Raw genomic sequence first — 27908 nt, forward strand, 5'->3', positions numbered from 1 at the left:
TATGGGATGGAGGATATGTATGATGGGTATATGGGCACGGGCCTATGGGATCGTGGATATGTATGATGGGTATATGGGCATGGGACTATGGGATGGAGGATAATTATAATTTGCTATAACTAACCACAGTTAGTTACTATGCCCGGCCAGTGCCGGGCTCTTCAGCTAGTATATATTATATATATATATATATAATGTGATTGTTAAAGAGAAGAGTTGAGCGACTTTTGCTTTTTTTAGGGTCGAGTTTCGTTTCATGAAACCCAACTTTTCGAAAAGTCGGGTCGAGCAAAATCGGCCGACTATAGGGAAAAGTCGGGGGTCCGACTGAAACACGAAACCCAATGTAAGTCAATGGGGAATAAAAGTCGGCAGTGAGAGGAGGACAGGAAACACACCTACAGTGCCCATTTGAATGCCAAAAACATCAATTCTTCTTACTTAAGCTTGTCAACATTAATTAACTTCATAATACTAGTTACGCACTGAAAAATGGGGGTTATTTGGCTAAAGTTGTGGGGGGGTAGGACTGGCTCCAGCTTTCCATGTGCCCTGGGCGAAAGAGCGCCCCTTTAACACATACCACAACTCATGATGCTCCGATACGGCAGAGAAATAGCGGTATAGTACAATGAAAAATACTTCACTTTTTACATCTCATGACGAGGCCCATCTATTTCTCCATACAGAATCATTGGTCCCATATAATGTTTGAAACAGTATATGATGAGCTCCACATAATGCTACAGTATATGTTGGTCCCCATGGATGAAGCTCCACTGTCTTATGGGCCCAAATAATGCTCCAAACATAATTGGCCCCATTTCTAATGCACTAGTGTATAATGGGCCCTGTAAATGCTGCTCCAGTGTCTGATGTCCACCTTTGGAATGTTCCAGTGTATGGTGGGCCCCATCTATCATTCTCCAGAGTATAGTGCTCCCCAAAAATTGCTGTCCCAACATTGAAAACAATGAAATAAGTCTCCTCACTAGGGAATCCCTGTACTCCTCGTCGTCCCCATCTTCCATATCACTGCACAGTATTTCAACCTTGCAAGTGCTGTGATCCTGAGCAAGCAGGGGGGGCCCACTCGTTGGCGATGGCACTGGCACAGGGCCCCTGATAGTACGGTGGTGTGTCTGACGGCGGGTGTGCCGAACCTGCACTTTCATCTGCAGCTTCCTCTTTGTCACCGTGTAAGATGGAACTGTATATGGGAAGGGTAACCTGAGTTTCATCAGGGTCAGATTCAGGCCGTGTAGCGTGCGAGGGGAATGTAGTGGTCTGGGTCAATGTACCAGCAGATTCACAGATTCATCAAGCAGTGGCTGGGCATCAGTGCACTTGTGTCGCCCCCAGGAGAACGGTCGCCACAGTGGCATTACCTTCCTCCTAGGGAGTGTGATGTCATGCTTGGGAGCAACGAAGGATCTCTCTAGCAGGTTAACTTATTGGGCGGCGTTATTCCCATGAGTCACGACCCTCCAAACAGCGTTGATGAAGGCAAAGTGTTTGTTTTACGTGGGCAGTATGGTTGCAAAGCTGAACCTTAAAGGGATGTCCAGTAGAGCACCACCAGGAGTGGAGCCTACGGCATAATTTGACTCAACATGGGCAACCTCAACCATCCAGCCACAAAAAAGATGCACACATTGCAAGCTTAATTTCGTTAACGAGCGAGACTCCGTCATGCCCCGCGGTCCGAGTCCGGCTTACTAGAGGGACACGCGAGGCTCTGGCACGTGAGATTGGACAATAACTGGTGTGTCATGCCCTTACATGTCCGTAGCTGCATGTGCGCTACACTGAAAAGGCTAGCGTTTGTCGCTTACAGGTGCAGATAACCCGCTGAAGAATGTTAGTGATGGGGATCTGGGATTACAATTATTACCCGTGAATGATGATTTCCCAGTAAGTGCAGGTCAACCGCAGTTCCGGAATTAGGCCTAACCGTCATTCCTGAAAAAATGAAAAACTTACGTGTGCAAACCACAGGTGCTGTAGCTTGCTTAACAGCTCGCCAGCCGTTCTCAGGCTCAGTATGGATTACACGTGATTGCACAAAGGTGAGAAAGGGTACCGTATCCCCGGATAACATGTATGGATAGCATAGTGTACACATTCAAAATATATGTCTATAGATCAGGAGGCAGGCTCAGATGGTGTCAGGCCCAGTATGGATTACACGTGATTGCACAAAGGTGAGAAAGGGTACCGTATCCCCGGATAATATGTATGGATAGCATAGTGTACACATTCAAAATATATGTGTATAGATCAGGAGGCAGGCTCAAACGGTGTCAGGCCCAGTATGGATTACACGTGATTGCACAAAGGTGAGAAAGGGTACCGTATCCCCGGATAATATGTATGGATAGCATAGTGTACTCATTCAAAATATATGTCTATAGATCAGGAGGCAGGCTCAGACGGTGTCAGGCCCAGTATGGATTTGATGGCCCAGACTACACAGCAGAGGAGCAGGGAGAGGTAAAGATTGCAAATGCTGGGGCCTGCCCAAGCAAGGGGGGCCCACTCGTGGGCGTCGGTACTGGCACTGGGCCCCTCATAGTACGGCGGTGTGTCTGACGGCGGGTGTGCACCACCACCATCAGAGACACTTGATTGCACTATGAGGGACCCTTTGCCAGTGCCCGCTCCCAAGAGATGCTGGCCAACCAGTAGTCATCATCGTTCATCATTTTGGCAATGCGAGGGTCCCTTTTTAGGATCTGCAAGGCATAATCTGACATGTGGGCCAATGTTCCCAGTGTCAATGATGCACTGCGAGTGCTGGTTGGAGGAGCGCTTTCGGGCAAATCCACATCCCTCCAGTCACGCACAAACCCTGTACCAGACCTTGCCACGTCAACATTTTGTCTTGCCCCACGAGATGCATCCTCCTCCCCTAAGTAATCATCCCCATCATCATCCTCCTCATCCTCTTCTTCCTCCACCTCGTCCAGGAGAGGTCCCTGAGCAGACAATGGCTGAATGTCATCAAGGATTCCCTCCTCCTCTTCCTCCTCGTCAACATTGGCTGCAGATGCCTGCTCCTTAAGGTGCGTCAAAGTTTGCATGAGCAGACGCATAAGTGGGGTGCTCATGCTTAGGATGGCATCGTCTGTGCTTACCAGCCGTGTGCATTCCTCAAAACACTGAAGGACTTTACAGAGGTCTTTCAGCTTCGACCACTGCACACCTGTCAACTCCATGTCTGCTCTCAAAGTGCCTGGCCGTGTATCCTCCCACTAATGCATTATGGCCTGCCTCTGTTCGCACAGCCACTCAACCATGTGCAGGGTGGAGTTCCACCTTGTTGCAATGTCGATAATGAGGCGGTGGTTGGGAAGGTGGAGCAATCGCTGCAGCTTCTGCATACGAATGGAGTGTACAGGCGACCGGCGGATGTGCGCGCACAGTCTTCGCACCTTCTGGAGCAGGGCTGTTAACTCCGGATAATTGTTGAGGAAGCACTGCACCACCAGGTTCAAGGTGTGAGCCAAGCAAGGTATGTGGCTGAGTTTTGAAAGGGCTATGGCTGCCACAAAATTACGGCCATTATCACTAACTACCTTGCCTGTCTCAAGATGTATACTGCCCAGCCATGACTCAGTTTGTCGCTGAAAGTACTCGGCCAGCACCTCCATGGTGTGTCTGTCGCCCAAACACATCATCTGCAACACAGCCTGCTGACGCTTTCCACTAGCTACTCGATAGGGGGACACCTCATGTGCAACACTGATAGCTGCAGATGGAGTGCTCGTACGACTGCGCTCTGTGGACGAGCTTTCGCTTCTGGAGGAGGAGGAGGGTCGAACGCCTACAGCAAACTGTTTCCTATACCGTGGGCTAGGCAGCACTGCCCCACCACTGCTGTCCCCTGTGGACCCTGCATCCACCCCATTAACCCAGTGCGCAGTGATGGACACGTAACGGCCCTGGCCATGCCGACTGGACCATGCATCTGTTGTTAGGTGCACCTTTCCACTCACTGACTGCTTGAGTGCATGGACAATGCGGTCTTTCACATGATGGTGGAGGGCTGGGATGGCTTTGCGAGAGAAGAAGTGGCGACTGGGTAGGTCATAGCGTGGTACTGCATAGGCCATGAGTTCGCGGAAAGCTGCGCTTTCCACCAAACGATAGGGCATCATCTCTAACGAGATTAGTTTGGCAATGTGGGCGTTCAAACCCAGTGTACGCGGATGAGAGACTGAGTACTTTCTAGACCTACTCATAGTCTCTGGGAGGGTGAGCTGGACTTGAGAGCTGTATATATGGTGGAGCTAGGGGTGGACAGGGCGGACTGAGAGAGGGTTAATGGTGGTGATGGAGTTGGTGTTCTTTCTGATGGCCTAGATTCAGTCTTTCGTTGATATAACAGTGGGATTCCCTGACTGCTTTGGCCTTGCAACGACACCTCAACATTTGCTGCTGTGCTAATCGGTGGGCTTACAGTGGGGGAAATAATGTAGCGTTGCTAACTACCTTCTTTGTGATCAGTTGCACATGTGGTACTTGCGGTTTGGTGTTGTGTCCACGCTTGCAAGTGCATGCTGGTTAAATGTCTAAGCATGCAACTGGTATTCAAATTTTTCAGATTTTTCCCTCGGCAAAAGGTCTTTGCGCACTTCTTACAGATAACCTTGGCCTGATCATGAGGATTTTGTTCAAAAAAGTGCCACACTGCACTCTTCCTACTTTGGAAGACATTTTGCGGCCTAGCACGCTGTGCTATTTTGACCGTCTGGACAAGCTGTCCAGCAACTCTTTTGATTTTTGGAACCTGTCTTTGGAGTGCTCCGGGCCTGCAGATAACAGCTGTTGTGATGTCGATGTCTGCTGTGGATGCTCCTCCTCCTCATCTGAGCTATTGGAAGCAGCACCCTCTTCCCCCAATGGATGCCAATCTGGGTCAACAACTGGGTCATCCATCACCTCCTCTTCAATGTCATGTACACTTTCCTCTGTGTCATCGTGTATGGTGGTATAGTATGCGGGAAGGGGCACCTGAGTCTCATCAGGGTCAGAATCTGGCTCATTACACTGCGAGGACAATGTAGTGCTCTGACTGAATGTACCAGCAGAATCATCTATCAGTGGCTGTGCATCACTGCACTCCATGTCAGATTCATCTTGGCCTGGGTAATTCACCATTTCACTTGATAACAGCTCCATGGAGTAATCAGTTGTATGGCCTGCGTCATCCTTCAATCTTGGTTGGGGTGAAGGACACAAGGAAAGGTGTGGTTCATGAACATGACCCTCCAATGATGACTCAGTGCTTTTATTTTTTACAACTTCAGAAGAGGAGGCGATAGAGCTGGAGGCTGAGTCAGCAATGTAAGCCAAAACTTTTTCCTGATGCTCTGGCTTTAAAAGCAGTTTGCCAACTCCTAGAAAACTAAGCGTTTGAAGCCTTGTGGAGCCAGACGATGACGCAGGCTCAACACCTCCTGCATTCGGTCCTATTTTGCTTTTGCCACTACCATCAGATCCACCATCATTACCAGCTGGCAACTCCCGCCCAATTCCACGGCCTCTTCCACCAGCCTTCCTCATTTTTGGTAAAAATGTACACAAAATCCCACAAACTATATAGTAATGTAAAACAAGGTACAAGGTGTATATAGGACAGGGGAGACGTCGAATTTCTGAACACACTTGTGGACACTGCTGGATTGTGTGAGGCCCAGTTAATATCACACCGCTATGTCACAGGCTCAATGTCGCAGGTGTGAAAAATGTCACTATAGGACAGGGGAGATGTAGAATTTCTGAACACACTTGTGGACACTGTTGTGTGAGGCCCAGTTAATATCACACCGCTATGTCATAGGCTCAATGTCGCAGGTGTGAAAAATGTCACTATAGGACAGGGGAGATGTAGAGTTTCTGAACACACTTGTGGACACTGTTGGATTGTGTGAGGCCCAGTGAATATCACACCGCTATGTCACAGGCAGAAATTGGCTAGTGTATGACAAACTATAAGGTGTATATAGAATTGGGCAGAATAGGAATCTCCCTAGAGTGTAGGTCTGTAAGAACAGAACATGTCATCGACTAATTCTTACAGAGTGACACACAGATAGCTTCACTGTGGCCATGATAACAGCCGTTACACAGTACTGAGAGAGGAGCGTGCACGTACACCGCCGCTGTCCGGTGTTCCGTAAAATTGTCAAGCTCCGTGTTTTTTAAGTATACGGACTGACACACGCTGTCTCTCCATAGTTTTGAATGTGATCAAACAGCAAATATACTTAACTGTTTGAAAAGCAGACAAAACTAGAATGTGTAGGTCTGTAAGAACGGAACATGTCCTCTACTTATTCTTACAGAGTGACACACAGATAGCTTCACTGTGGTCGTGATAATAGCCGTTACACGGTACTGTGTGAGGAGCGTACACCGCTGTATGGTGTGAAAAAATGCACGCTCAGTACCTCACAGGACAAAAAAAAAATTTGGATTGCTTTTAAAAAAGCAGTTTGCAGAGCAGTGGGAAAACAGCAATGAAGCTATCAGGAAGCCTTATAAGGCAGCCTAACAACCAACACAGCTGATCCAGCAAAATATAGCCTCCACTTGCACTGCACACACAGTGACTGGTGTGTTGTACAGGCAAAATCGCTAGCAGCAGAAGCAGTTTTTGGTGTCTTCTTCCCTGCCTAACGCTCTCCCTACAGAATCAGCAGCAGCAGCAGCTCTCCCTAATCTGAGATCAGCATGAGTAACATGGCGGTCGGCGTGCACGCCCTTTTATATCCCCTGTGACGCCCCCCAAAGCAAGCCAATCACTTGCATGCCCTTCTCAAAGATGGTGGTGACCCCTGCCTATGTCATCACGTTGCCCACAGTGTCCGTGGATCCTGATTGGCTGAAAAAGGGCGGAAAACAAACCTTTGAAACGCGACTTTGGCGCTAAAGTCGCCGAGCTCGTGGCCGACCTCACCCTAGGGTCGGGTTTCGTTTCATGAAACCCGACTTTACCAAAAGTCGGCGACTTTTGAAATTTTTCAACCCGTTTCGCTCAACTCTATTAAAGAGCCACTTCATGAAACCAAAGAGGTTCCTAGAATGAAATTTCTAACTAACATAAGAGTTTTTCATCTTTAAACACAGAATGAATTCAAGGCTTCAGATTTTATACTGTTACTGCTCCGTTGTCTGTCTTTTGTTGAAAAGAAACTGCCTGTATACACATGGAACAACATTGGACGCATGTAGACTTCCACATGAGGACATCACTGGTTACTCCCTGGAAGGTGATATCACTCTTGGAGGACTCTTTGCCATCCACATGGATGTAGAATATCCAAAAGTCACATTCCAAGAACGACCAACATCACTTAAATGCACCAGGTAGGTTTTTTGTATATTTGTGAAACCATGAAAAAATAAAAATGTGATCTTATAAAACAGGTAACAACCCCCAGACAACATATAGTGCAGGCTAAACAAGTTATTATCAATACCTGTTAAATCGGTGTGGGCATAATGTTTAGGACACCCACATATTGCTAGAACTTTCACTTGCATTAGACTCTCAGTTTGAGGCAGACTAGCTGCTATAACGCCTCCTTTTAGAATAGCGCACACAGAGAAGGATTCATGCTCTTCAACACTTGGCATACAAACTGAAACAACAGCAGCATGTAGGAAATTTTACAATAGTACTGAGCAATATAGATGTTACTCCATCTTTTTAGTGAGGCAAAAAACTTGTTGGAAAGCTCTTGTTTTCTCGCCTTGCTCCTGACTCCTTCTCCCTCCTCCACTCCCCATAAAGTATAATAGGTAAAGTAAGATGTCACCTTATTGTGCGATCAGTCCATCTTGTCTTGAACAAAAGAGATATATCAACCCTGTCTATAGCGGTTGGTAGCCCCTAGACTAGAAGAAACTCCAACAAGAATAATATGATTAAAAAATAAGTGTTTATTTATAAGAAATAATTAAAATATATTAATAAAAAGGATAAAAAGACAGGGCAAGAAAATGTTCAAAAAAGGAGGGGGAGGGAGACGCCTACTGTAATAGCATAAATTATTGAAGTAGGGACCAAAATGGAATATACCAAAACTGATAGTAAAACCATTAGGAATAGTATCCAATGCACAAAACCGAATATTATACTGAATTCATAAATAAATACAATAACTGGTACAAAGTATTACTAATGAGGATAGTAGAAGTGATTTCTAGATATACAAAAGTAGAACTTTATAACAAATGTATAAAAAAGTGCAATGTGCTGGTATAAAGTGCCACTAGTGGAGGTACCCTTCACTCAGCATAACACAGCTGCACCCATCTTCATATCTTCTTTTACTCAGATAATGGCACCATATTCATGAACACACTTATAATTAATCCTGGCATTAATGTAACAGGGTAATGTCTGAATTTCCTTGCAGTGGGGCTCTATACTGGGGGTTTATTACCATGAATGCACATGCTTGACTAATATATATGTATAAACCCTACCCCTGCACATTGTTAGGTCATGTGCACACGGTGTGGATTCTGCTGCGGATCCACAGTGTTTCAGGCTCTGCGGGTCCGCAGCAGATTTAGGTGCATTGTACAGTACCATTGTTTTCAGTGGTAAACTGAAAAACGCTGTGCACATGCTGCGGATTTTTCCACGTGGATTTGCTGCGAGTTCAGATCCGCAGCACGTCAATTCTTTGTGCGGAATCCGCAGCGGTTTCACACCTTCTTCATTGTAGAGATGTGAAACCGCAGGCTAAACCGCAGGCTAATCGCAGGTCTTTTGATCTGCGGATTTTCCCAAATCCACGTGGAAAATTCTGCAGCACCTAAAACTACGTATACACATAGCCTTAGGAGTTTTTCAATCTTGATACTATTTACATGATTGTATTACATCTAACACCTCCACTAGTGGCACTTTATACCGACACATTGCACTTTTTTATACATTTGGTATAAAGTTCAACTGTTGTGTATCTAGATTTCACTTCTCCTATCCTCATTAGTAGAGTTGAGCGACTTTGGTCGGATCGGGTTGAATGAAACAAAATAAGTTTCAGATGAAACTCGTCCGACTAGAGCAAAACAAAGTCGGAGTTTCGTCCGAAACCCGACCCCAATGCAAGTCAATGGGAAATAAAAGTCGGACGAAACTCCGACTTTGTTTTGCTCTAGTCGGACGAGTTTCATCTGAAACTTATTTTGTTTCATTCGGGTTTCACGAAACCCGATCCGACCAAAGTCGCTCAACTCTACTCATTAGTAATACTTTGTACCAGTTATTGTATTTCTTTATGCATTTGGTATAATATTCGGTTTTGTGCATTGGATACTATTCCTAATGGTTTTGCTATCAGTTTTTGTATATTCCATTTTGGACCCTACTTCAATAATTTATGCTATTACATTATGTGTCCCCCCCCCCCTTTTTTTTGGAAGTTTTCTTGCCCTGTCTTTTTATCCTTTTTATTAATATATTTTAATTGATTGTTATAAATAAACATTTATTTTTTAATCATATTATTCTTGTTGGAGTCTCTTCTGGTCTGGCGGCTACCAACCGCTATAGACAGTGTTGATATATTATATGTGAAGTGTTTAATGACTACTGATTCTTTTTGGGACACATAGGAATTGAACAAAAGAGAGTGGATTTTATTTTTTGTAGAGTGGATGAAGAGCTCAAAAGGCATGGAGGAGTGGGAGAAGTATCTGTTAAGTGGAGAAAGAAGCAAAATTCTCTGATAAGATCTATAACAAAGTTTCTTATATTCACTTGTACATATGAGCAGCTTGTAGAAAGTACAGTTCCCCCACTGAAATTAAGCCTTTATTAGTAATTATTTGTGTTGGAATATCTTTGGTGTAACAACTCCATTCCTGTTTGAGTGTTTGGTTGCTAGATTTGTATGCTGTTCATAAAGTTAGAACAAAAAAAAAACTCCCAGAGGCTCACACACGGAGAGCATGTGTTAGGCCGGGGTCACACTGGCGAGGAATACGGCCGAGTGAGAGGCGCTAAAAGCACGCATTACACACGGACCAATGATTCTCTATGGGGTCCCTTGCACCAGCCGTATATTTCTCGGGCGTATTCTACGGTCCGTGCCAATCGCAGCATGCTGCGATTGTCAGCGTACTACGCCCGTAATACGCCAATGCAAGTCTATGGGTGCGCTAAAAATACAGATTACACACGGACCACACATGTGACTTGCGAGAAATACGCACCCGGTGTCTTTTAGCAAAGCCTGCAATTCAGTGCGCTATACAGTAAACTCACACTGACAGTTTTAATAAAGAAACGAAAGAATAGATATAGACACATAGAATACATATATCTATATATATATATATATGCATTCTATGTGTCTATATCTATTCTTTGGTTTGTGTTATAAAACCTGTCATAGGGCTCCATTATATGTCCATTTTGCAAGCCTGCGAGAAAATCTCGCCATACGGATGCTTACATACGCAAAATACGCGACCACACCTTGATTACGGATGACAAACGGAGCACTGTTTAGGGGTCATTCATCCGTATTACGCATGTAAAATACTGACCGTATTTTGCGTCGGTTAGTGTGACCCTGGCCTTAGGCGTCGAATTCCCCCCACTGCACAGGGGGAAACTCAAGCCATGTCCTCTATGTTCCCCCATTCTTCTTCAGCGTCTTGCTCAGGCTAATGCTATGCGTTTGGTTGCTGCTGCCGCTCCAGGTTCAGCTATAGCTTCCAGCATTAGTCAGCAGTGAGCAGACGCTCCTGGACTAAGTCCTGCTTTTCTCCATCTGAGCATGCCCGTGAGACGACTGCTCATTGGTGGTTGGATGTCACATGCTCAGGTCCTCAGGCAGCTAGGATTGGGCCATCAGGAAGGTCCCGGAAGGCTGCGGCTATAAAAGGATCCCACGGCCGCACGGCCGTGCGCTAGTATAGGCAATGTGGAGTGAGTGTTGTATGCACGTATTAATGCCTCTGGTGACTGACTCATTATGAAACCCCTACCCATGGTACATATGTGTTGATCAACCTTGCCAGGTAGTGCCTTGGCAGTTTGTGCAAGTAGGAGGCAGAGTCAGGGCCTAGCTTCAGCACTAAGTAGTGACTTTGCCTGTACTCAACTGAGCACTTGGTTTGCACTCCACAGTAGCCAGCGTCCTTTAGTGGCATTCATTGTGCGCCTAGTGGGTCTAGAGAGGCTCTTACCCTATGTCTTTGGGACAGAGTCTTATGATCATACACTAGCGCTGACTCAGCTGTGCCCTATGACAGTCAACAGGGTACTAGATAAAAAAGACGGCGCCTAAGACAGTGGTGAAAAAAAAGCCTTACATTTTATTCTTCCTCCTGTGGTGACGTTTCGGTCCAAAGACCTTTTTCAAGCTTGAAAAAGGTCTTCGGACCAAAACGTCGCCACAGAAGGCAGAATAAATTGTAAGGCTTTTATTCCCCACTGTCTGAGGTGCTGTCTTTTTTATCTATTGCTATGGAATTTGCTCCAGGATGGACTTCCTGGTTTTGACGTGTGCCTTTACAAATGTGTCTTAAAGATTGGTGCGGTTTAACTTTTCGTTTTTTGGTATCAGTCAACAGGGTATGGCATCTGTGTTATGCTGTACCGTGGCTCTGTGAAGCAACAGATCTCGTCGTTATTACATACTGGGTGGCGTTTAACCCACATGTGTCCGAGCAGCAGTTAACAACTGTGCACGATGGACTCTGGGCTGCGAACGCACCTTATTACCATCTTTTATTATTTGGTGAATTCCGCCAGCCCTAACAGCATGTGACTGTATTTCCTGTTTTCCTGTGTCTGTGTATGAGAGAAGCAGCCTGCCTTAGTTGTTGCACAGATAGAGACACACAAATATATTAATCCTGTTTGTTCCTAAAAAAAAAAGGAGCTCTCTTGTCACACACTTGGAAAGTATCCTGAATAATCCACTGCCAACAATTAGGAATGTTAGTCAACATTCATGACATGTTATTGTGTGACTAATACTACTACACAAGTGGTGACACAGCAAAGAACCAGTTAATTCTACATATTCTCTAGTGACAGCCATTTTTACCAGTGACAATGATGGAGAAATAATTAGTGAATCAGTCCAACAGACTAATAAATATATGATGATTGGTGAATCTCCTGCTACCTTTGTAATACAAAGCTTTACAGGGGCATCAAATGCCATCATAAGGGCCCCATTCGTGTGATCTGATCGATGCAGATTATATTTTCTGTAAATGTGCTTATGAAGGTTTTTTCATGTTGCATAATAAAACATTAAATGACACTTTTTTTTGCAGATTTCACATACGGTATTACCGCTTCCTCCTAGCTATGGTTTTTGCTATACAAGAAATCAACAAGTCATCTGATATTCTTCCAAATATTACATTAGGTTTCAAATTATACGATTCCTGCTATAATCAAGTAAGGTCTTTGATGGGAACAACATGGATCTTGTCAGGAAAACAGGAAACAGTGCCAAACTTTGACTGCCACACGGAAAAAATGCCTTCTGCTGTAGTTGGGGACATGCCATCGAAGGCCTCCATACCAATGGCTGGGATTCTTGGCCTCTACAGGTATCCTCAGGTAAGTTTATAGAGGAATAATGCATTCTGTAAATACATACATACAATACATACAGTACACGTAACTATGAATATTGAGTCCCAGCTCTAGAGTTTTTAACTAAGTAGGAATAGTTAGAAATAAAAGTTGAAACTCATAGTAGGTCAATTTCTCTACCATTAAAATTTGTCTAGGATTAGATTAAAAATGAACCAGCTCCTCTCAAAAATACCAATTGTCCAAAAATGTTGATACAAAGCTTCAACTTTAACTTTTTGTTTGTTGAGTAGAGATGGGAAAATCCTAACACTAAAGTTCAGCATCCATACTGAACACCTACTGTTCGGGCACAGACACCGAACACGGACTTCACCAGTAAATCCGTGTTACTGTTTGGGTTCTGCTGCCAAACACCAGGTGTTTGTCATGCTGCCATGTGCATAACAGTGTGGCAAGCACTGCTTCAGATCAGCGGAAAAATCATCCCCGACGGTCAGAGAACTGCGGTTCCTACGCTGTTAAAGACAGCTTGAGCACTCAGCTGTGATTGGAGGCTTAAAGTGTACCTCCGGTCTCTGATGTCAGCTTATGGGAATACAGCGACCATCATCCGACACCTGCTGCCACTAATAACAGTGAGAGCAGGTGTGGCGGATGGGAGTATTCATTAGCTCCTGCGCTATAAATAAATAATTTAGCAAAGGCATGGGTTCCCCTGTATTCTTGATAACCAGCCAGGCAAAACTCACAGCTTGGGACTTCAACCCTCAGGTGTCAACTTCAGCAAGGCTAGTTATCAAGAATAGAGGGGTCTGTAAGATGTTTTTTTTACTTACTTAAATAATTTAAAAAAACAGTGTGGGATCCCCCCCATTTTTGGCAACCAGCTTTGTTAAAGCAGACAGCTGGGGGCTGGTATTCTCAGACTGGTAAGGGGCCATGGTTATTGGCCCCTAACAGCCTAAAAATAGCAGCCTGCAGCTGCCCAGAAAAGGCACATCTATTAGGTGCGCCAATTCTGGCATTTTATCCAGCTCTTCTCACTTGCCCTGCAGCGGTGGCAAGTGTGATTAATATTTGTGGGGTTGATGTCACCTTTGTATTTTAAGGTGACATCAAACCCATGGATTACTAATGGAGAGGCATCTATGAGCCATCTATCCATTACTAATCCTATAATTGTATGGTAAGTAAAGACACAGCCAGAATACAGTCCTTTATTAGAAATAAGACTAAATACAGTTTTAGTTTTTTTTATTTAAAAATGACAAACACTGTTATTCCACCGAAGCCCTCTTTCTCCTGTAATAAAACAAAAATTAAAACAACAATATACCATACCTGACAAAAAACACAGGATCTTCAAGAAAAATCCATAAAACATCTTTAATCTTTATTAAAGTTCATTTTAAAAAGAGAATAACTGTCCAGAAAGGTTAAAAAATGACAGACATTCTAACGCGTTTCTCGATAATGCCCTTAGTTGTAGAATCTTTCAATAGCATTACTAAGGAAGTATTATATAGAACTGTGACATCGGCGGCCGCGGCCACCAACGTCCCATCAGCGGCGGCACCCGCCGCAGCCTCCTCTCACCTGTGCGCCTCCGTCTGTCCGTGCGCCCACCCTGTCTTCCTTCCTGCTGCAGCCATACTTGCCTGCCTTAGGTCGCGGGCGCGCGCCCGCCCTCCCTCTTCATCTAACGGTGGGAGTCGCTGAGGGGCAGGGTCTGGGGCGTACTTCCGGGTACTAAGGTATTTCAAGCATCTTCCCTATGAAGGAGACGCCTGTGATCGTGTGGTGTTCCCGCACTGTTTTGGCCTGTATTTTACTCTCTTGCGCTACCTGTTGCCTCCCTGTTCTTGGGCTATTGCCGTTCTCCGTGTCTGTTCCATTTCTCCTATCAGTACCTGGTTTCCCGTGCTCCCCCTGTCTGCCGTCTGCCATACTTCCTCCTGGTCCATTCCCCTCCTTCCTGTCCTCCCTGTCTTTTACCGGTCTATATATATATATATATATATATATATATATATATATATATATATGTTGTGAGGTGCCAAGGGGAGAGGTACTAGAAAACAGGTATATTTCTCCCCATTTCATTTCATATGTCTCCCTGTACTGATGATGAAGCCAGTTTATTTCACTGTAATCCAGTCCTGGTTTCCTTAGTGATCAGCATGGAAAGGACTGGTGGTTCCCCCTCCACTAATTCAATCCAGGTTTTGGTTTCCTGACTGGTCCAGCTGATATAATCAGGAGGAGCTGGGATCTCTCGGTCTCTCTCGTCTGCTGAGCTGGGAGCTGACACAGTAAGAGTACATGGACTTCTTTGCTGTTATATAGGTTTATTTTGTAGTTAGCCTGCTATTGTTAGTTAGTTGCCAGACGGCCTTAGATGTTTTATTTCATGTTTGGCATGTGTAACATTGAGTAACAAGTGTGCACAATAAATATGCCGTGTTCATATCCATGTGAAACTTGCTAGTCTGCTGAAGTGACTTCATAGCCACACGCTTGTGCCAAAGCAAAGATCCCAGCTGAGCTATCTATCCCCACAAATGGTGTTTCGAATGCGGGCACTTGTGGCTGCTGGACTGTGACTGCAGAGAAAACGCTGTGTATGTCCTGGCTGAAAGCTTCTGCGCTTTTGAAGAGCCAAGAGTCCAGTAATATGGAGGAACTAGTGAAGCAGTTATTGCAAGCCAATGTGCAACAACAGCAGACTAATACTTGCTTTCAGAAGGCTCTGGAGCAGCAACACCAGATGCAGCAAGAGCAGTTGGAGGCAATAAAACAGGCCTTGGTTCGGCAGCCCCGAGATGAGGGAGACCGTGCACAAAGAGCTGCTAGTGCGCAGAAAGCCGTACAGAAGACTTTGCTTAAAATGACCGCAGATGATGATGTGGAAGCATACCTCACCGTGTTTGAACGTATTGCAGAACGTGAGCACTTACCACTGGACAGATGGGCTGAGGTAGTTGCTCCATTTCTGAGCGGAGATCCACAAAAGGCCTATTACGATCTGAGTGGAGCGGATGCTATGGACTATATCAAACTCAAAGGCGAAATCCTGGCAAGGCTGGGAGTAAACACATATGAACGCGCACAGAGGGTGCATTTATGGAATTTTGTGGAGCATCAGCCAGCCCGCTCACAAATGCATGATCTCATCCATCTAGTAAAAAAATGGCTGCAACCAGAGGCTTTGACGTCCGCACAGATGGTGGAGCGTGTTGTTCTAGACAAGTACCTGCGGTCCTTACCCGCTAAGATCCAGAGGTGGGTTGGACAGGGTGACCCAACTACCGCTGACCAGTTGGTGAATATGGTCGAACGCTACAATGCTTCTGAAAGCCTACTCCAAGGGACGTTAGCACCCCACTGGCTCCCCAAGAAATCGCTGGGGAGTCCTGCGAAACCTACTTCATCTTCAAAAGAAGAGAACATCACAATGAAGGGTAGCAGACCTACAAAGGACTATGGATGTGGTACGGGCTCACGTCAAGCCAGCAGACCTCGTCTGGGATCTCCATCGAGGAGACAAGGGCCTATACAATGTTGGTGATGTCGCGGGCTTGGCCATGTAGCAGCTAACTGCCCAATGACTACAGAGCCAATGGACTGTAACGCTACGAGGCGTCTTTCGTTATATGTGCAGTCAGTCTGGGTGGCGGAGACCCTCACGGGAAATGAACAACACGTGTGCCACGTCGAGGTTGACGGTTATAGTGTGAATGCCGTCTTGGATTCTGGCAGTCAAGTAACTTTGGTACATGCCAGTTTGGTGGACTCTAGCGCCCTAACGAACTTAACCGTGGGCATTAGTTGCATCCATGGGGATACCAAGAACTACCCCACTGCCTGGGTTACTCTTGCCACGCCAGTAGGGGCCAAAAGACATCAGGCAGCAGTCATAAAGTCTATGGGACACAGTGCAATCCTGGGGAGAGACTTTCCCTTATTTTGGGACTTGTGGAACTTCAAAAGTGGCATGAACCCTCTAGTTGAAGTCGGTGCTCCGGAGCTAGCCCCTGAACCATTGCAGCAAGACGACGGAGAACTCATCTCAGAGGAGGTACTAGAATCTGTGGACTCTCCTCTGGCTGTGTGTGCAGGCTAGGCAGACCAGCTAGAGGATGTTTTAGAAATGCCTGATCTTGAGGTGGCCCGTCGTAAGTTCGGGACCGCTCAGCACCAGGATCCTACTCTAGCAAGGGTGTGGGAAAACATAAAGGTCTCCGAGGGAAGACCATTGTACCCAGGGGCTCAAAACGAGTTCCCACACATGGCGGTGCAGCAGGATATGTTGTATCACATGGACAAGGTGCGAGGGGTGGTGGTAATAATAATAATAATAATAATAAATTTTATTTCTATAGCGCCGACATATTCCGCAGCACTTTACATTTCAGAGGGGATTTGTACAGACAATAGACATTACAGCATAACAATAATCACATACAGTAGATTATAACAAATACCAAGAGGAATGAGGGCCCTGCTCGCAAGCTTACAGTCTATGAGAGAACAACTAGTGGTACCTAAGTCCTTTCGCCAGGTAGTTTTGGAGTTGGCACGTAAACATCCCTTGGGAGGACACCTGGCGGTAGAAAAGACAAAACACCGTATTCTGCAACGTTTCTTTTGGCCGGGTCTAGTGGGAGACGTGACCCAGTACTGTCGGTCATGTCCTACGTGTCAATTGACCGCACCTATGTCACATTTTAGAAGCCCCTTAGTGCCCTTACCAATAATAAAGGTTCCCTTCAAGAGGATAGCAATGGATATAGTTGGTCCATTAGTAAAATCTGCCAGGGGTCATCAGTACATTTTGGTAGTATTGGATTACGCCATGCGTTATCCCGAAGCAGTGCCCTTGCGGAATGCCAATGCGAAATCAATTTCAAAGGAGCTGGTTAATATGTTTTCCCGCACCTGCATTCCGAAAGAGATACTTACGGATCAAGGGACCCCCTTTATGTCTTGTATACTTAAGGATTTATGTAAACTACTCAAAATCTCCCATTTGCGTACCTCAGTATATCACCCTCAGACTGATGGTTTGGTGGAGCGCTTTAACAAAACCCTAAAGGGAATGTTGAAAAGGGTGGTGGATAAGGACGGAAGAGATTGGGATGCCCTATTACCATACCTCCTGTTCGCTATACGTGAGGTACCCCAATCCTCCACAGGCTTTTCACCTTTTGAGTTGGTTTATGGGCGGTGTCCTAGAGGCCTGTTAGATATTGCCAAGGAGACTTGGGAACAAGAGGTGACTCCTTATCGCAGTGTAATTGAACACATAACACTTATGCAGGACCGAATTGCAGCAGTTATGCCAATAGTTAAAGAGTGTTTAGAGCGCACACAACATGCCCAAAGCACGGTATACAACCGAGCGGCAAAAACACGAGTCTTTCAACCCGGAGACAGGGTGTTGGTATTGGTGCCTACCGTAGAGAATAAATTTCTTGTGAAATGGCAGGGACCATACGAAGTGCTGGAACGAATAGGTGAAGTAAACTATAAGATACACCAACCAGACAAGAGAAAGCCCGAACAAATATACTACATAAACTTGCTTAAGGCCTGGCGGGACAGGGAGAGTCTGGTGGCAGGAGCTGCCCTTGAGAATGGGCCTCGAGGGGCACCACCTTCTAAGGTAAAGGACCCCCAGGTAGCTCCGCCAGAAGTGGGTATTGCAGACACACTATCCGAAAGCCAAAAACGAGAGACCAGGGAGTTCATACAGAGGAACGCAGATATTTTCTCGGAACTTCCTGGCCGGACTCACCTAATTAAACATGACATTATTACTGATCCACAGGCGCGGGTACGGCTAAAACCATATCGAATTCCGGAGGCTCGGAGACAAGCCATTGCCCAGGAAGTGAAGAAGATGTTAGAGCTCGGGGTCATTGAGGAGTCCCGGAGTGATTGGGCTAGCCCTATCGTACTGGTGCCCAAACCCGATGGGACTATCCGATTTTGTAACGATTTTCCGAAAGTAAACGAAGTATCGAAATTCGATGCCTACCCAATGCCAAGAGTCGATGAACTGATAGAGAGACTGGGTTCGGCTAGGTACATATCCACTATTGACTTAACAAAAGGTTATTGGCAGATTCCCCTCACGGAATCAGCCAAAGAGAAAACTGCCTTTGTTACGCCCCAGGGATTATTCCAGTACCGAGATATGCCATTTGGGTTGCATGGTGCTGCAGCCACCTTCCAACGTCTAATGGATATGGTCCTAAAACCCCATGGCCAGTATGCATCCGCGTACTTGGACGACATCATTATCTTTAGCGATGACTGGGACACGCATTTGTCAAAAGTACAAGCCGTCTTAGACTCTCTAAAAAGAGCTGGGTTGACTGCCAATCCCAAGAAATGTACGTTGGGATTGGAAGAGGCTCGCTATCTGGGATATAGCATAGGGAGAGGCGTCGTGAAGCCTCAAGCCAATAAAGTGGACGCTATTCAAAATTGGCCACGACCGGTAACCAAAAAACAGGTTGGAGCTTTTTTAGGGATCGTTGGTTATTATAGGCGGTTCATCAAACATTTTGCGACCATCACAGCTCCTCTCACAGATCTTACTAAGGGGTCGAAATCTGTCACAATAAAGTGGAACGCAGAAGCAGAGGAGGCCTTTCAGCGATTGAAAACAGTCCTCTGTGACCAACCAGTGTTGGTTGCACCAGACTTTAAACGGGAGTTTATTGTCCAAACGGACGCCTCTGGGGTGGGCCTCGGCGCGGTTTTGTCTCAAGAAGTAAATGGCGAGGAACACCCAGTGGCCTATCTAAGCAGAAAGCTTACGAGAGCAGAAAAGAACTACAGTGTAGTTGAGCGGGAAGCCCTGGCTGTGAAATGGGCCCTGTGCACCTTGCGCTATTATTTACTAGGTCGCCAGTTTAGACTAGTGACGGACCATTCGCCCCTAACGTGGATGTCCCGGGCAAAAGAAGGCAATGCGCGGGTGACACGCTGGTTCTTAACATTACAAGGGTTTAAATTTTCCGTTGAGCACAGGGCGGGCACAGCGCACAGAAATGCAGATGCGTTGTCTAGAACGCACTGCTTGGTGACTCGTCGTGTCCGACCCCACGGGCTTGAACAGTGGAGGGGGGTGTGTGAGGTGCCAAGGGGAGAGGTACTAGAAAACAGGTATATTTCTCCCCATTTCATTTCATATGTCTCCCTGTACTGATGATGAAGCCAGTTTATTTCACTGTAATCCAGTCCTGGTTTCCTTAGTGATCAGCATGGAAAGGACTGGTGGTTCCCCCTCCACTAATTCAATCCAGGTTTTGGTTTCCTGACTGGTCCAGCTGATATAATCAGGAGGAGCTGGGATCTCTCGGTCTCTCGTCTGCTGAGCTGGGAGCTGACACAGTAAGATTACATGGACTTCTTTGCTGTTATATAGGTTTATTTTGTAGTTAGCCTGCTATTGTTAGTTAGTGGCCAGACGGCCTTAGATGTTTTATTTCATGTTTGGCATGTGTAACATTGAGTAACAAGTGTGCACAATAAATATGCCGTGTTCATATCCATGTGAAACATGCTAGTCTGCTGAAGTGACTTCATAGCCACACGCTTGTGCCAAAGCAAAGATCCCAGCTGAGCTATCTATCCCCACAATGTGTATATATATATATATATATATATATATGTATATTTCCCCCTGGGGCTCTCGCCTGCACTCTCTCGCCTGCTGTACCTTCTCCTGCTGCCTCTACGTGTATAGCTGCCTGGTTCCTTCCCTCTGTTACCCTCTGGGTGGTTAATTGGTTCTCTGTCCGTTTTCCCACTCCTGCCTCTTACCTTGCTTGTCCTACGAGCCGCCCCTCTTGGTACCAGCTGTCACGGTTCTGTCCTCTGTGGTCTTGCCCCTAACGGTCCCTGTACAGGGTCGGTCATCACCTGGCGCGCTCGGCCCAGGGGCTCCAGATCCGCGATCCTGAGGGTCCACTCTCGGACGTAGTCCGCCCCTGAGCGTTACACTAACTTCCTGTGACACCACAATTAAATTAACATATGACATGAAAAAATATATACAAAATATGCAGCAAACATCATTTAAACTGCATGGTGACATACTGTAGATGAGACAAATAGGCTTTATAGCAAAACAGGAATAAATCTAGAAAAAATGTCCACGGAAAAGCCACAATATTGAATGCCACGTGAAAAAAGCATTAAGAGTGAAATACCCCAGCCATATAATAATTAGGACAAACACACAAAAAAACTATACATATATAAAAAAAAAAATCTAATAAATAAACATGGTATCTCTATGAAAATTTAAACCATTAGGAAATTTTGTATCTAATTGAATAATCCAGTATTATTCACGAAGGAATAGTTTTTTCTGAAGATTTCCGGGGAGAAAAACTTTTTCTATACCAAAAAGGCGAAAATCAAAAAGACTGCTGCCATGCATTTCAACAAAGTGTTTTGTGGCTCCTAAATAAGCGGAGTTGCGATTTTTAATGCTTTGGATATGCTCTGAAATTCTTTTTTTTAACTTACGGGTGGTGCACCCTACATAATAAGATCACAAAGATTGCAATGAATGCAATACACAACATTTTGAGTGTTACAATTAATGAATGTTTTAACAGGAAATAGTGTATTGTGTTTTAACCGCATACTGACACATGTTACACTTATCGCCTGCACATTTGAAAAACCCTCTCATGGATAACCATGTAGTGTTAGAAGAGATTGTGTCAGATTGAAAAAGACTGGGCAATAAATGATCCCCTAATGTTTTAACTCTTTGTGCAATGCATCTATGTCCTGTAGCTAAAATTTGATTAAAAATATAATCTTTGAACAAAACAGGAATGTACTTATTAATAATACATCTGATGTCATTAAAATGGAGACTATAAGGGGTACTGAACGTAACTATATCTTTGATGTTAATATTTTTATTCTTTTGAATAATTAAGGTTTCTTGTCTTGAAATTTTAGAAATTTTATTAAGTGAATTATGAACAACATTTTTATTGTTATCCCTAGCATAAAGTCTTCGCAAAATATTAATACTCTCCTGTGCAAAGGATTTATTATCAGAGCATATTCTTCTGGCTCTCATAAATTCGCCATATGGGATTGAATTAACAGTATGAATGGGATGGCAACTATCGGCACGTAATGTTGTATTACCGCTGATTGGTTTGCGAAAAATAGAGCTATGTATGCAATTCTTAATACAATCTCCTGTTAAAGTAAGATCTAAAAAATTAACTTGAGTACTAGAACAAGAAAAAGTGAAACGCAAATTGATGTCATTCTGATTAATGTATTGTACAAACAATGGCACGGACGCTATGTCACCTCTCCAGATGAGTAGTAAGTCGTCCACATAGCGACCGTACCATTGAATAGCATCATAGAAAGGATTTGATTGTGAAAAAACATGAGATTCCTTCCACCAGGCAGCAAAAAGAATAGCAAGAAATGGTGAAAAAAGAGAGCCCATATTGGCAATTAAACATAAAAATTATACTTCAATAAGTATGAGATACCTTTCAAAATAAATTCTTTAAAGGGAATCTGTCACCCTTTTTTTCGGCTTGCAGCTGCTGGCATAGACATCGGGGGCTTATCTACAGCATTCTGTAATGCTGTAGATAAGCCTCCGATGTAACCTGAAAGATAAGAAAAGCACGTTATATTATACTCACCGGGGTGGGCAGTCCGGTCCAGTGGGCGTTGCGGTGCAGTCCGACGCCTCCCTTCATGCGATGATGGCCTCTTCTCCCGTCCTGTAATGACTCCGGCGCAGTGCGCAGGCGTCGGGAGAGGTCCGGCGCCTGCACACTGCAGAATTCTGCTCTGCCCTCAACAGGGCAGAGCAGTGCGCTTGCGCCGCAGCCATTGCAGGATGGGAGAAGAGTACGTCATTGCATGAAGAAGGGAGGCGTCGGACCGGACCGCAACACCCACCGGACCGGACCGCCCACCCCAGTGAGTATAATATAACATGCTTTTCTTATCTTTCAAGTTACATCGGAGGCTTATCTACAGCATTACAGAACGCTTTAACGGATCCTACTGATTCTGAGAATGTTTTTTCGTGACATATTGTACTTCATGTTAGTGGTAAAATTTATTCGATATTACTTTTCATATGATATGATATTTTCAAACTTTTAATTTTTATGCTCTTAAATCAGAGAGATGTCGCAAAAATAGTTAATAAATAACATTTCCCACATGTTTACTTTACATCAGCACAATTTTGGAATCAAAATTTTTTTTTGTTAGGAAGTTATAAGGGTTAAAAGTTGACCAGCAATTTCTCATTTTTACAACAAAATTAACAAAAGCATATTTTTAAGGACCACCTCACATTTCAAGTGAGTTTGGGGGGGTCAATATAACAGAAAATATCCAAAAGTGACAACATTCTAAAAATTGCACCCCTCAAGTTGTTCAAAACCACATTCAAGAAGTTTATTAACCCTTTAGGTAATTCACAAGAATTGAAGCAATATGGAAGGAAAAAATGAACATTTAGCTTTTTTTCTTCGGACACAATTTTTTTTATATTGTCAAGGGTATCAGGAGAAAATGAACCACAATATTTGTTGGGCAATTTCTCCTGAGTACACCGATACCCAATGTGTAGAGGAGGACCAATTTTTAAGTGCACGGCAGTGCTCAGAAGGGAAGGAGCATCATTTGAGACTGGAATCGAGAGCGGATGCCATGTCGCGTTTGGAGAGCCCTTGATGTATCAAAACAGTGGAAACCCCCCATAAGTGACCCCATTTTGGAAACTAGACCCACAAGGAACTTATCTAAATGTGTGGTGAGAACTTTGAACCCCCAAGAGGTTATAACGTAGAGCCATAAAATTAAAAAATCATATTTTTTTTAAAAAAATGATCCTTTCATCCCAAATTTTTATTTTCACAAGGGTAACAAGACCCCAATAGTTATTGTGCAATTTGTCCTGAGTACGCTGATGCCCCATATGTTGGGGTAAATCACTATGTGGGTGCATGGCAGAGCTCGAAAGGGAAGCAGCGCTGTTTGACTTTTTTGACTGGAATTGAGATTGGATGCCATGTCGTGTTTGGAGAGCCCCTGATGTGCCTAAACAGTGGAAACCCCCCACAAGTGACCCCATTTCAGAAATTAGACCCCCCAAGGAACTTATCTAGATGTGTGGTGATCACTTTGAACCTCCAAGTGCTTCACAGAAGTTTATAACGTAGAGCCGTAAAATTAAAAAAATCATATATTTTCCACAAAAATGATCTTTTCATCCCCAATTTTTATTTTCCAAAGAGTAAAAGCACCCCAAAAGTTATTGTGCAATTTGTCCTGAGTACGCTGATGCCCCATATGTTGGGGTAAATCACTATGTGGGTGCATGACAGAGCTTGGAAGGGAAGGAGCACCATTTGACTTTTTGAATGCAAAATTGGCTGGAATTGAGATCGGTTGCCATGTCTCGTTTGGAGAGCCCCTGATGTGCCTAAACAGTGGAAACCCCACACAAGTGACCCAATTTTGGAAACTAGACCCACAAGGAGCTTATCTAGATGTGTGATGAGCACTTTGAACCTTCAAGTGCTTCACGGAAGTTTATAACGTAGAGCCGTGAAAATAAAAAAATCATATTTTTTTCACAAAAATAATCTTTTTGCCCCCAAATTTTTATTTTCACAAGGGTAACAGGAGAAATAGGACCCCAAAAGTTGTGCAATTTGTCCTGAGTACGCTGATACCCCATATGTGCGGTGGAACCACTGTTTGGGCGCTTGACAGAGCGCAGAAGGGAAGGAGCACCGTTTTGGAATGCACACTTTGATGGAATGGTCTGCGGGCGTCTTGATGTGCCTAAACATGAGAAATCCCCCACAAAGCGACCCCATTTTGGAAACTAGCCCCCCAAGGAGCTTATCTAGATGTGTGGTGAGCACTTTCAACCCCCAAGTGCTTCACAGAAGTTTATAACGTAGAGCCGTGAAAATTAAAAAAATCATATTTTTTTCCACAAAAATGATCTTTTTGCCCCCCAATTTTTTTTCACAAGGGAAACAGGAGAAATTAGACCCCCAATGTTGTTGTGCAATTTGTCCTGAGTATGCTGATACCCCATATGTGGGGGTAAACCACTGTAATCGACTTACTGCGATCTTTGGAAGGCAGAAAGAACGAATCCACAAAAGGTGAAAAATTGGTTTTATTTTTTACGCCATTCCTTGTGCGGTATTAGTGATTAGGCGACTTTATTCTTCGGGCTGGTGCGATTACAGCGATACCAGATTTATATCCTTTTTTCATGTTTAGCTTCTTTCACACACTAAAAGACGCTTTTTTTTGGAAAAATTTTTTGTAGGAAATTTTTACATCACCGCATTTTGAGAGCTACAATTTTTCCATATTTCGTCCAACAGTCATGTGCAGGCTTGTTTTTTGCGGGACGAGCTGACATTTTCATCGGTACCTTTTTCGGGCACATAACGTTTTTTGATCACTTTCTATTCCGATGGAGACAGAATGAACAATTGTTTTTTTTCCCTCCGTTCCGCATGGCGTAAAATTGGTAAGACAGCTTTATTCTTCGGATCACTATGATTACAGCGATACCTCATTTATATCTTTTTTATGTTTTGGTGTTTTTTACACAATAAAAACATTTATAGAAAAAATAATTATTTTTGCATCACTTTATTCTGAGAGCTATAACTTTTCTACTTGCCGTTGATGGAGCTGGGTGGTGGCTCGTTTTTTGCCGGACAAGATGATGTTTTCAGCTATGCCATTTTTATTTATATCTGTCTTTTTGATTGCGTGTTATTCCACTTTTTCCAAGATGTATGATGATACCGCTTGGAAAAAGTATAATTTGATACTTTTTGTGTTTTTTTATGGCGTTCATTGAAGGGGTTATCTAGAGTGACACTTTTATAGATGGGATTTTTACGGACGTGGCACTACCAAACATGTGTAATTTTTCTTTTTTTTTGCACATTACAATGTGTATTTTTTAGGGGAATTTTTTATTTATTTTTTTACATATTTTTTTTAAAAAAATGTTTGTTTTTTTACCTAGTCCCTTTATGAGACTTTCACTTTCACTTTCGTTGCAAGTATAATACATTTGCAATGCTCCAGCATTGCAATGTACTATACCTATGGAGAAAACTGATGAGACCATGCTATGACATGATAACCCCCGGGTCATCATGGCACGGATCTGGCCCCGCAATTATATTGCGGGGACGCCAATCTGAGGCAGAGGGAGCCCTCGACCCTCTGCCTCCCCCCTGAACGCTGCGATTGCACTCGATCGCAGCAGTCAGGGGTTAACCGCCGTGTCAGTGCAGGAAGCTCAGCCACTGAAATTTCAGTCTCCCCTGCCCGATCGCGCTGTGTTTGGTCAGTCTGATGGTGACCACTCCTCCTTTGCTATATAAGGTCACCTGGTGTTGGTTATAGCAGGTCCTTGGTGGATTCCAACCACGGTGAAGTTAGCAGCTGGCTCTGAGGTGTTTAGCCACTGTTGAAAGCTGATCTGGTGCTTAACTCTGCTGCCTGGTGTCTGCAACAGAGAGAGATTGAAGGTAGCAGCTGGCTCTGAGGTGTCGAGCCACTGCTGAAAGCTAATCCGTTGATGAACTCTGCTGAATCCGTTGTTTTCCCCCATTTGGTGTATTTTCCTTCGTGTGTATTAGTGCAGGGGTGGGATCAGTGTCAGCACTAACCAGTTCCCTAGTAAGGCATAGGTGCAGGGCTAGTGAGGGATTCAGGAATCCTGGTCGGCGACAGGTGAAGCGCCTGTATAGGGAACGTTAGGAGTGTTCAGGGACACTGCCTCAGGGGAGTGCAGGAGGTCTCCACGTCCCCATTCCCTATTGTAGGGCCCACTGCTGTAACTGTTTCCCCGGTGTTCCCCTTTTGTCTTGTTTCAGTTACCGACCTGAGGGTCGTGTCACACAGGACAGGTATACGTGACAGTCTTGTTTCAGTTACTGACCTGCGGGTCATGTCACACAGGACAGGTATAAGACAAAAGTAAAGCATTTAGAGAATTAAAGCAAGTAGGTAGTAGTGAGGCGTTAAATAAATACAGAAAATTAAATAAATTGTGTAAAAAGTAAATCAAGATAGCAAAGATTGAGACAGAGAGACTCATTGCCAGAGAAAGTAAAAATAATCCCAAAATATTCTTTAGAATATTAAATAGTAAATAATAAATAGTAAGAAGCTAAAAAATTATGGTGTTGGCCCCCTTAAAAATAGTCTGGGTGAAATGGTGGATGAGGATGAGGAAAAAGCCAATATGCTAAATGGCTTTCTTTCAACAGTATTTACACAAGAAAATCCCATGACGGATAACATGATCAGTGATAAAAAAAATTCTCCATTAAATGTCACCTGCTTAACCCAGCAGGAGATCCCTGGGCCTGGATGGGATACACCCTCGAGTACTGCAAAAATTAAGTACAGTCATAGATAGACCATTATTTTTAATCTTTAAAGATTCCATAATGACAGGGCCTGAACCACAGGACTGGTGTATAGCAAATGTATTGCCAATATTCAAAAAGGGAACAAAAACTGATCTTGAAAATTATAGGCCAGTGAGCTTAACCTCAACTGTGGGTAAAATCCTGGAGTGTTTTCTAAGAGATACTATACTGGAGTATCTAAAGAAGAATAACCTCATGACCCAATATCAACATGGGTTTATGAGGGACCATTTCTGTCAGACTAATCTGATTAGCTTTTATGAAGAGGTAAGTTCCGGACTGGACCAAGGAAATGCAGTGGACGTGGTGTACATGGACTTTTCAAAAGCTTTTGATATGGTGCCACACAAAAGGTTGATACATAAAATGAGAACAATGGGGATAGGGGAAAATATGTGTAGGTGGGTTAAGAGCTGGCTCAGGGATAGGAAACAAAGGGTGGTTATAAATGGAGCACACTCTTACTGGGTCACGGTTAGCAGTGGGGTAGCACAGAGGTCAGTTTTGGGCCCACTTCTTTTTAACATATTTATTGTCATGATCCCAGTGCGGGTTTTTGAGCTGCACACCGGGGGTTAATGTCTGGAGCTCTGTGCAGATTTTGACCTGCACACTTGGGGTTAATGATTGTGGCCTCTTTCTGGTTCTGGGAGAGCTTCATAAACCCCTGGGTAGCTTCAATCCCTGCCAGTTATACTTTTGCCATTGGCCTAGTGTGCTGACCCCCGTGTGCCTGTTTGTTGCTATAGCTTGTTTATATGGTTCTGACCCGATTCTGTTTCCCGTTGTGAGTTTGCCTG

General features: G+C 44.3%; 1 protein-coding gene across 1 annotated transcript in view; it reads left to right on the top strand.

Moving 5' to 3' along the window:
* The first annotated feature begins 12347 nt into the window (after window positions 1–12347).
* The window catches only part of LOC141083094 (extracellular calcium-sensing receptor-like), a 65779-nt gene continuing 50218 nt past the window's right edge, over window positions 12348–27908 (top strand). The window contains exon 1 of the mRNA XM_073567282.1: window positions 12348–12613. Within this exon, the coding sequence (XP_073423383.1) occupies window positions 12356–12613 (258 nt within the window). The 5' untranslated portion in view covers window positions 12348–12355. The remainder of the gene's footprint in view (window positions 12614–27908) is intronic.

Source organism: Dendrobates tinctorius, unplaced genomic scaffold (genome assembly GCF_039654945.1).
Source record: "Dendrobates tinctorius isolate UK_male_01 unplaced genomic scaffold, ASM3965494v1 ptg000019l, whole genome shotgun sequence".
Taxonomy (NCBI): domain Eukaryota; kingdom Metazoa; phylum Chordata; class Amphibia; order Anura; family Dendrobatidae; genus Dendrobates; species Dendrobates tinctorius.